The sequence below is a fragment of the Bison bison genome, unplaced genomic scaffold (genome assembly GCF_000754665.1).
Source record: "Bison bison bison isolate TAMUID 2011002044 unplaced genomic scaffold, Bison_UMD1.0 scf7180017864519, whole genome shotgun sequence".
Classification (NCBI taxonomy): domain Eukaryota; kingdom Metazoa; phylum Chordata; class Mammalia; order Artiodactyla; family Bovidae; genus Bison; species Bison bison.
Genome location: NW_011495072.1, coordinates 5,661,770 through 5,673,154, shown reverse-complemented (window position 1 = coordinate 5,673,154; position 11,385 = coordinate 5,661,770). Strand labels below are relative to the sequence as shown.

Below are 11,385 nucleotides of genomic sequence, written 5' to 3'. Positions count from 1 at the left end.
ATGCCATGATCTTCGTTTTCTGAATGTTGAGCTTTAAGCCAACTTTTTCACTCTCCTCTTTCACTTTTATCAAGAGGCTCTGTAGTTCTTCTTCACTTTCTGCCATAAGGGTTAGACATTGATCCATATGTTTACCTTATGTCAGTACCACACTGTTTTGATTATTGTAGCTTTGTGTAGTGAGTTTTAAAATTGGGGATTATGTGTCTTCCAATAATCTTCTTTTCCAAGATGGTTTTGGCTCTTCAGGGTCCCTGGGAATTTCTTGTAAATTTTGGGATCAATTTGTTCTGACAAAAAGGCAGTTGGAATGATTGCATTGAACCTTTTTGCTCTATTTATAGTGTTCAAGAGAACACTATCAAAGGGTCAAAGGACACCATCAAGAGAGTGAAAAGACAACCCACAGAACTGGAGAAATACTTGCAAATCATGTAGTTGGTAATGATCTAATACCCAGAATATATAAAGAATACTTCCAATTCAGCAACAAAAGCCAGTCACTGAATAACAAATACTGCATGATAGTTAAAATAATCAATCACATGAAAGCAGTAATATCAGGGACTGGCAGGAGGGGGGGATGGGGAATTGTTCTTCAATTTGTGTAAATTTCAGTTATGGCTTTCCTGGTGGCCCAGATGGTAAAGAAACTGCCTGCCATGTGGGAGACCCAGGTCTGATTCCTGGGTCTGGAAGATCACCTGGAGAAGGGCATGGCAGCCCACTCCAGTATTCTTGCCTGTAGAACTCTGTGGACAGAGGAGCCTGGTGGGCTGAAGTCTATGGGGTTGCAAAGAGTCAGACACAACTGAGCTATTAACACTTCACTTCAGTTATGCATGATAATGTAGTTTTAGAGATATGCTGTATTACATAATGCCTCTAGTGAACAATTCTGTATTGTTTACTTTAAAATTTGTTAAGAGGGTAGACTCTTAATGTAAATGTTCTTATGGGAAAAAAAGGGACAGAAGGAAACTTTTGAAGGTGATGGGTATGTCTATCTTCTTGATTTTGATGATCATTGATGCATGCATATGTCCAAACTCATCAAACTGTATACATTAAGTGTTGTTGATCAGTAACTAAGTCATGTCTGACTCTTTGTAACCCCACGGAATGCAGCATGCCAGGCTTCCCTGTCCCTGACTTTCTCCCAGAGTTTGCTCAGACTCATGTCCATTGAGTCAATGGTGCCATCCAACCATCTCATCCTCTGTCAACCCCTTCTCTTCCTGCCCTCAATCTTTCCCAGCATCAGGGTCTTTTCCAGTAAGTTTGATCTTCTCATCAGGTGTCCAAAGTATTGGAGCTTCAGCTTCAGCATCAGTCCTTCCAATGAATATTCAGGATTGAGTTCCTTTAGGATTAACTAGTTTGATCTTGCAGTCCAAAGGAGTGTTGTATTGTCCAGCACCACAATTCAAAAGCATCGATTCTTCAATGCTTAGCTTTTTTTATGGTCCAACTCACATCTATACATGACTGCTGGAAAAACTATAGCTTTGACTATATGGACCTTTGTTGGCAAAGTGATATATTTCCATTTTTTAGTATGCTATCTAGATTTGTCATAACTTTGTTTACAAAGAGCATGTGTCTTTGAATTTCATGGCTGCAGTCACCGTGTGCAGTAATTTTGGAGCCCAAGAAAATAAAGTCTGTCACTATTTCCATTGTCTCCCCATCTACTTGCCATGAAGTGATGGGACCAGATGCCATGATCTTAGATTTTTGAATGTTGAGTTTTAAGCCAGCTTTTTCCCTCTCCTCTTTCACCCTCAGCAAGAGGCTCCTTAGTTCTTCTTCACTTTCTGCCATTAGAGTGGTATTATCTGCATATCTGAGGTTGTTATTTCTTCTGCCAGTCCTGATTGCAGCTTATGATTCATCTAGCCTAGCATTTCATATCATGTACTCTGCATGTAGGTTAAATCAACAGGGTGACAGTATACAGCCTTGTCCTACTCCTTTCCAATTTTGAACCAGTCTCTTGGTTGTTCCATGTCCGTTCTGTTCCTTCTTGACCTGCATATAGGTTTCTCAGGAGACAGTTAAGGTGGTCTGGTATTCCTATCTCCTTAAGATTTTTCTACAGTTTGTTGTAATCCACATAGTCAAAGGCTTCAGTGTAGTCAATGAAGCAGGAGGAGATGTTTTCCTGGAGTTCCCTTGCTTTTTCTATGATCCAGTGGATGTTGGCAATTGGATCTCTGGTTCCTTTGCCTTTTCTCAATCCAGCTTGTACATCTGGAAGTTCTTGGTTCATGTACTGCTGAAGCCTCACTTGAAGGATTTTAAATATTACCTTGCTAGCATGTGAAATAGAGAAGGCAATGGCACCCCACTCCAGTACTCTTGCCTGGAAAATCCCATGGACGGAGGAGCCTGGTAGGCTTCAGTCCATGGGGTCACTAGGAGTTGGACACGACTGAGCGACTTCACTTTGACTTTTCACTTTCATGCATTGGAGGAGGAAATGTCAACCCACTCCAGTGTTTTTGCTTGGAGAATCCCAGGGACGGGGGAGCCTGGTGGGCTGCCGTCTATGGGGTCACACAGAGTTGGACACGACTGAAGCGACTTAGCAGCAGCAGCAGCAGCATGTGAAATGAGTACAGTTGTATGGTAGTTTGAACATTCTTTGGTGTTGCCTTTCTTTGGAATTGGAATGAAAAATGACCTTTCCCAGTCCTATGGCCACTGCTGAGTGTTCCATATTTGCTAGCATATTGAGTGCAGCACTTCAACAGTATCATCTTTTAGGATTTTAAATAGCTAAGTTGGAACTCCATTAAATATCCAGCTGGATTTCCACATTAAATATGTGGGGTTTTTTTGCATATAAGTTATATCACAATAAACTTTATTTTTTTTTGTAATATAAGTTTAATTATTTTAATTGGAGGCTAATTACTTTACAATATTGTAGTGGTTTTGCCATACCTTGACATGAATCCACCATGGGTGATCCCCATCCTGAACCCCCCTCCTACCTTCCTCCCCGTCGCTTTTTCTTTGAATCACATGGGTGTTCTGTCCAAATGGAATAGTTACTTATTGTAATAAAACAAGAGACTAAATAATTTAAATATTGTCAAAAAATTTAAAAAATAAAACTATGCCTGCTTTTAGGATATTACTTGTCACGACTATGTATTTTAGGAGAAAAGATAGATTTTGTGAAAAATAAAGCACATCTCCCCATATGAAAAGTGTAAGGAAAATGATCCAACTGTAATATCTTATAAATAAATCATCTTCTAAGAGTCACAAAACCCCAAAATGAATGCATTTTTCAAGTAATCCACAGCATTTACTAATGTTCATTCTATTTTCTTTATTCGAAGGTCAATAAATTAGAGATAGAACTAGAAGGTGCCAAACAAAAATTTAAACAAATGACTGACAGCTATCAGAAAGAAATTGAGGACAAAAAGCTATTAGAAGAAAATCTTTTGGGAGAGGTAGGAAAACCTAAATATGTTTGAAAACTTGTTATACTAAAACCATATATTTGTATGTTAACATTTTAAGAGAAAAGTAATAATTCTTTTAACATTATAACTCTTTAGAAGATTTAGTAAATTATATCAGGGACAATTAATTAGCTTTTTAAAATAGAAACTAAAAGTATTGTTATGCTAAGTATTTAAGTATTGAGTAGTATATAACTGTTTTGAAAAGATTAAATGATTTTTACAGTGTTATACTGTCATCTCACTTGATAGAAGACCCTAACTAAAATAAACCAAAACAGTAGTGCATTTTCTACTTAGCTTTCCTAATTTCCTGGTGTTTGATTTCTTCATTTTAACTTAAATTTAACATTTGAGTTTAATTTGCTTTTTGGGCATTAATTTTAAAAAACTTTAAATTTATTTCATAGGTTGCAAAAGCAAAAGTAGTAGCTGATGAAGCAGTAAAATTACAGAAAGAAATTGATATACGATGTCAACATAAAATAGCTGAAATGGTTGCACTTATGGAAAAACATAAGGTGATTTTTTTTCCCTTTTGTATAATGAAAATTATCAATTTTAGCAATATTTATGCATAAAATGGTAAAATATAGTATTCTGATTTGTTAGAGAAAATTGTTTAGACAACAGTGTCTAATTATAGCTGGAATACCCTTGATCTCTCATTTTTCCAAATCTTCACTACCTGAAGCTGAGCCTAAGTGTCACTTCCTTGAAGAAGTCTTTCCTCATCATTTTATGGATAGATATAACCACTCTTGTTCTCAGTTTTCTTAGTAGTCTCTTACAGAATTTTCCATCTTATTTTTATTAAAATACATACCTAGTATATGTGCTTAAATAAATATAATATTTGTGTCCTCTACCTATGGCCAACATATACTAAACAATAATAAATAGATGTAAAACTTTGTTAGTTGTATTTGTGAGTATGCTCTACTTTTTACTGTTGTTTTAAAGTAATCATTACCTTAGGGAATTAAGTCTTATACTCTTCAGGATTTTGATAGAAAGTGGGCTATACCTATCAATCTTTATAAGTTGTTGCTAGGATATTATTATGAAGTAACCTATGAGAAATTAAAAATATTTTAAGTAATATTGTGAACTCATAAATGTAAGCAACTTTTGTATGTCTTAATCCAGTACAGTTTTTATCCTTATTGATACTTAAATTGTCCCAACTTTGGCCAGTGGGAACCTCTTAAAACTGGTTGGCAGGTCCTTTTGACTTGACCCTAATAATCTGTGATAGCTTTCTTACTTTCTGTTAACAACAAAATATTTAAGATTCATCTTGTATTTCCTGCCCAAGATCTGGAATCAGCAGTTTTTCTAAGAGGTCCTCGTGTTTCTAATGTTTTTTTAAAATTATGAAATTCATTATTCCTAATTAAAAAATATTATTTTTTGCTCTTGGGTTATTTCTAAGACCGTTATCTATGTTTTATTGTTTTTATTGTTAGCATTTAAAAATGTAATTTAAAAAATTTAAAAATATGCTCAAATATATATTACTGAATTCATAGACATCATTTTTGTAAATATTAAATGCATTAGGATAACAATGTTACTAAAACATAAGCTTTTGAACTTCTAATACATCTAAAATGTTCTCTCTATTTAATATAGCACCAATATGATAAAATTGTTGAAGAAAGAGACTCAGAATTAGGATTGTATAAGAGCAAAGAACAAGAACACTCATCAATGAAAGCATCTCTGGTGAGAACAAATAGGAGTAGAAGCCAATTTTCATATAAACCATAATTTTTGATCTATAGAATCAAATAACCATAGATCTGAAAGGGATATTATAGATTTTATAGGGAGATGGTTTTCTAATTTTTTTTGAAATTGTAGAATGATCTCTTTTTTTCAAGTGAAAAGTTATAAATTCCAATTACAAATAAGTTTGAGCTCTGATTGAGGTTTGGAAAGGAGGAGTGGGATAGATTGGGAGAGGATGAGAAGAAGAGATGTATATAGTGTTAAATATTTCTTTAGAGATATATATAGTGTTAAAATTTGTCTAAATGAAATCTTTGGTTATGTTCATCTAGCAGCCTTCATAACAGCAAGCTTTTAAAATGTATATCTTTTATGAGTGAATTCATTTTTCTGTAAAACTAAAGTTTTAAAATACTAGTTTGCATTTTCATTATCTTAAGAACTATATAGATGCACTTATAAATTTCATGTTCCTTTTTCTTTAGGAGGCTGAACTATGCAATCTCAGAAATGAACTTTGGTCTGTTAAGAAACACCTTGAAACAGAACGAGAAGAAAAAGTAGGTTTTGTAGCAATAAAGTAATTTTGGATTTTAGGTGTAACCTAAGTTTTATAAAGATATAATATTAGAAAATAATAGGATAAGTTTACATATGGATTAAAAATATAATTTTTCCCCATTAGCTTTTTTCAGAAATATTTAGCATATTCTATTGTTTAAATATTAAGCATATAAATATAGGATTGCTTTGAGTATACATGCTTTTAGATATAAATATTTGAATAATATTTCATATATTAAAAGTGCTTATGTATTTGTATGTGTTTTTTAGCTACTGATCGTGTTTCAGAAAAAAATAATGCCTGTATTTGTATTTGGTGTTGTTCAGTCACTCAGTGGTCATGTGTGGATGTGAGAGTTGGACTATAAAGAAAGCTGAGCGCTGAAGAATTGATGGCTTTGAACTGTGGTGTTGGAGAAGACTCTGGAGAGTCCCTTGGACTGCAAGGAGATCCAACCAGTCCATCCTAAAGGAGATCAGTCCTGGGTGTTCATTGGAACGACTGATGTTGAAGCTGAAACTCCAGTACTTTTGCCACCTGATGCAAAGAGCTGACTCATTTGAAAAGACCTTGATGCTGGGAAAGATTGAGGGCAGGAGGAGAAGGGGACGACAGAGGATGAGATGATTGGATGGCATCACTGACTCAATGGACATGGGTTTGGGTGGACTCTGGGAATTGGTGATAGACAGGGAGGCCTGGCATTCTGCGGTTCATGGGGTCACAAAGAGTCAGACACGACTGAGTGACTGAACTGAGACCGATACTGAGTCGCTCAGTTGTGTCCAACTCTTTGGGACCCCATGGGCTGCAGCATGTCAGGCTTTCCTGTCCTTCACCATCTCCTGGAGCTTTCTCAAAGTCATGTCCATTGAGTCAGTGATGTCATCCAACCATCTCATCCTCTGTTGTCCCCTCTCTCTGCTGCCTTCAGTTTTTCCCAGCATCAAGGTCTTTTCCAGTGAGTCAGTTCTTTGCATCACTTGGCCAAAGTATTGGAGCTTCAGCTTCAGCATCAGTCCTTCTAATGGATATTCAGAAGTGATTTCCTTTAGGACTGACTGGTTTGATTTTCTTGCAGTCCAAGGGGACTCTCAAGAGTCTTCTCCAACACCACAGCTCAAAAGCATCAATTCTTCAACGTTCAGCCTTCTGATGGTCCAACTCTCACATCCATACATGACTACTGGAAAAACCATAGCTTTGACTAGACAGACCTTTGTTGGCGAAGTAATATCTCTGCTTTTTAATATGCTGTCTAGGTTTGTCATAGCTTTCCTCCCAAAGAGAAAGTGTCTTTTAATTTCATGGCTGTAGTCACCTGCAGCCATGGTGATTTTGGAGCCCCCAAAAATAAAGTCTGTTACTGTTTCCATTGTCTCCCCATCTATTTGCCATGAAGTGATGGGACCAGATGCTGTGATTTTTGTTTTAAAACATTGAGTCTTAAGCCAGCTTTTCCCCTCTCTCTTTAACCTTCATCAAGGGGCTCTTTGGTTCCTCTTTGCTTTCTACCATTAGGGTGGTGTCATCTGCATATCTGACATTATTGATATTTCTCTCAGCAATCTTGATTCCAGCTTGTGCTTCATCCAGTCTGACATTTCACATGATGTACTCTACATATAAATTAAATAAGTGGGGTGACAGTATACAGCCTTGACATACTCCTTTCCCAGTTTGGAACCAGTCCATTGTTCCATGTCCAGTTCTAGCTGTTGCTTCTTGACTTGCATACAGGTTTCTTAGGAGGCAGGTAAGGTGGTCTGCTATTCCCATCTCTTGAAGAATTTTCCACAGTTTGTTGTGATCCATACACTAAAAGGCTTTAGTATAGTCAATAAAGCAGAAGTAGATGTTTTTCTGGAATGCTTTTGCTTTTTCTGTGATCCAAAGATTTTGGCAATTTGGTCTATAGTTCCTCTGCCTTTTCTAAATCTAGGCTTGTACATCTGAAAGTTCTTGGTTCATGTTCTGTGGAGGCCTGGCTTGGATAATTTTGAGCATTACTTTGCTGGTATGTGAAATGAGTGCAATTGTGCGGTAGTTTGAACATTCTTTGGCATTGCTCTTTGGGATTTGAATAAAAACTGACCTTTTCCAATCCTTTGACCACTGCTGAGTGTTCCATATTTGCTGGCATACCAAGTACAGCATCATCTTTTAGGATTTGAAATAGTTCAGCTGGGAATCCATCACCTCCACTAGCTTTGTTTGTACTGATGCTTTCTAAGGCCCAGTTGACTTTGCACTCCAGTCTGGCTCTAGGTGAGTGGTCACACCATCATGGTTATCTGAGTCATTAAGATCTTTTTGGTATAGTTCTTCTGTGTATTCTTGCCACCTCTTCTTAATATCTTTGTTGCTTCTGTTAGATCCATACCATTTCTGTCCTTTATCGAGCCCATCTTTGCATGAAATGTTCCCTTGGTATCTCTAATTTTCTTGAAGAGATTTCTAGTCTTTTCCATTCTATTGTTTTCCTTTGTTTCTTTGCATTGATCACCGAGGAAGGCTTTCTTATCTCTCCTTGTTATTCTTTGGAACTCTGCATTCAAATGGGTATATCTTTCCTTTTCTCGTTTGCCTTCTGCTTCTGTTCTTTTCTCAGCTATTTGTAAGGCCTCCTCAGACAGCCATTTTGCCTTTTTGTATTTCTTTTTCTTGGGGATGGTTTTAATCACTACCTCCTGTACAATGTCATGAAACTCTGTCCATAGTTCTTCAGGTACTCTATCAGATCAAATCCCTTAAATCTATTTCTCACTTCCACTGTATAATCATAAGGGATTTGATTTAGGTCATACCTGAATGGTCTAGTGGTTTTCCCTAGTTTCTTCAATTTAAGTCTGAATTTAGCAATAAGGAGTTCATGATCTGAGCCACAGTCAGCTCCCAGTCTTGTTTTGCTTCTCCATTTTTGGCTGCAAAGAATATAACCAATCTGATTTCAGTATTGACCATCTGGTGATGTCAATGTGTAGAGTCTTCTCTTGTGTTGTTGGAAGAGGGTGTTTGCTATGACCAGTGTGTTCTCTTGGCAAAACTCTGTTAGCCTTTGCTCTGCTTAATTTTGTACTCCAAGGCCAAATTTGCCTGTTACTCCACGTGTCTGTTGACTTCCTACTTTTGCATTCTAGTACCCTATAATGCAATGAACATCTATTTTTGGTGTTAGTTCTAGGAGGTCTTGTAGGTCTTCATAGAACCATTCAACTTCAGCTTCTTCGGCATTACTGGTGGGGGCATAGACTTGGATTGCTGTGATATTGAATGGTTTGCTCTGGAAATGAACAGAGATCATTCTGTTGTTTGTGAGATTGCATCCAAGCACTGCATTTCGGACCCTTTTGTTGACTATGATGGCTACTCCATTTCTTCTAAGGTATTCTTGCCCACAGTAGTAGATATAATGGTCATCTGAATTAAATTCACCCATTCCAGTCCATTTGAGTTCACCGATTCCTAAAATGTCAACATTCATGCTTGTCATCTCCTGTTTGACCACTTCCGGTTTACTTTGATTCATGAACCTAACATTATACATTCCTACGCAGTATTGTTCTTTATAGCATTGGACTTTAATTTCACCACCAGACATCCACACCTGGGCGTTGTTTCCACTTTGGCTCAGCCTCTTTATTCCGTCTGGAGCTATTTCTCCACTCCTTTCCAGTAGCATGTTGGTAGGTGCCCAACCTAGGGAGTTCATCTTTTAGTGTCATATCTTTTTGCCTTTTCATACTCTTCCTGGGGTTCTCAAGGCAAGAATGCTAAAGTGGCTTTCCATTCCCTTCTCCAGTGGACCACGTTTTGTCAGAACTCTAACCATGACCCATCTGTCTTGGGTGGCCTTACATGGCATGGCTCATAGTTTCATTGTGTCAGACAAGATTGTGATCCATGTGATTCATTTGGTTAGTTTTTGTGATTAGTGTCTGCCCTCTGATGGATGAGGCTATGAAGCTTGTGGAAATTTCCTGGTGGGAGGCACTGGCTATGGGTAAAACTGGGTCTTGCTCTGGTGCACAGGGCCATGCTCAGTAAATCTTTAATCCAGTTTTCTTCCGATGAGTCAGGCTGTGTTCCCTCCCTGTAGTTTGTCCTGAGGCCAACCTATGGTGGGGTAATGGCGACCTCCTTCAAAAGGACTTATGCCACAGGCCCAGCTCCCATGACTGTTGTAGTCAGTGCCTCTGACCCTGCGACAGGCAGCTGTCAACCCACACCTCTTCTGGAGACTCCTGGACACTCACAGGCAAGTCTGGCTCAGTCTCTTGTGGGCTCTCTGCTCCTTTCTCCTGGGTCCTGGTGCAAACAAGTTTTGTTGTGTTTTGGAATTTACTCACACTGTAAAATGACAATACTTTCTTTTCTTTCTTTATAACATCACACTGTGCCGAGTAACCTACTTATATATAGTTTAATCCTTACAACAGTGCTATTAAACAGTACTTATTATTGTCTGCCTTTTTTTTTTCTTTTTTAAAAGCCAGTCAAATTTAGCAGTGGGGAGTTGTATACTAATTTTAGTGACACTAATGTTAATAAGTTCTGGTAACCCATTACCATCAGACCAGCCTGTTGTCTGCATTTTTACAGAGGTTAGGTTGTTTATTCAGGATCACATAAGAAAAACAATGGAATAACTTAGAATTCAAATCTAGGTTTATTTTGCATGATTCGAAATCATATTTCCTAATTACTCTGCAACATGCCTAGGTAATGTGCACTTTCAATTTCAGATCTCTGTGTGTTTGTTCATTGTTTCCTGCATTTAATTCCTTTCTTTCTTTCTCCACCTATGAAAAATTTCACGTATTTTCATGTTGCAAAGGTGAGCTTACTGTATATAAGTATTCTCATAGTATTTTGTTTGAAGACAATATTTATTTATATATTTATTAGGCTGCATTGGGTCTTGGTTGCAGCATGAAGAATCATACTTTGCAGTGCATGGGCTTCTCTAGTTGCGGTGTGCTGGCTTTTTTCTGGTTGTAGCACTTGGGCTCCAGGAGTACAGGCTCAGTAGTTGTGGTGCACTGGCTTAGTTGCCTCAACTCATGTAGAATCTTAGTTCCCCAGATCAGGGATCAAACTAATGTCCCCTACATTGAAAAGCAGATTCTTCTCTAGGAGTTTTATAGTTTCTGGTCTTATGTTTAGATCTTTAATCCATTTTGAGTTTATTTTTGTGTATGGTGTTAGAAAGTGGTCTAGTTTCATTCTTTTACAAGTGGTTGACCAGATTTCCCAGCACCACTTGTTAAAGAGATTGTCTTTAATCCATTGTATATTCTTGCCTCCTTTGTCAAAGATAAGGTGTCCATATGTGCGTGGATTTATCTCTGGGCTTTCTATTTTATTCCATTGATCAATATTTCTGTCTTTGTGCCAGTACCATACTGTCTTGATAACTGTGGCTTTGTAGTAGAGCCTGAAGTCAGGTAGGTTGATTCCTCCAGTTCCATTCTTCTTTCTCAAGATCGCTTTGGCTATTCGAGGTTTTTTGTATTTCCATACAAATTGTGAAATTATTTGTTCTAGCTCTGTGAAGAATACTGTTGGTAGCTTGATAGGGATTGCGTTGAATCTATAAATTGC

General features: G+C 37.4%; 1 protein-coding gene across 2 annotated transcripts in view; it reads left to right on the top strand.

Annotated features, from left to right (window-relative positions):
* The window catches only part of SYCP1 (synaptonemal complex protein 1), a 147,263-nt gene that overhangs the window by 94,812 nt on the left and 41,066 nt on the right, over positions 1-11,385 (top strand). Inside the window, exons 23-26 of one of the 2 annotated variants that reach the window (XM_010830744.1) lie at positions 3,354-3,470; positions 3,893-4,003; positions 5,118-5,210; positions 5,702-5,776. In XM_010830744.1, coding sequence (XP_010829046.1) covers positions 3,354-3,470; positions 3,893-4,003; positions 5,118-5,210; positions 5,702-5,776 — 396 coding nt within the window. The remainder of the gene's footprint in view (positions 1-3,353; positions 3,471-3,892; positions 4,004-5,117; positions 5,211-5,701; positions 5,777-11,385) is intronic. The other variant, XM_010830745.1, reaches the window with a different exon arrangement.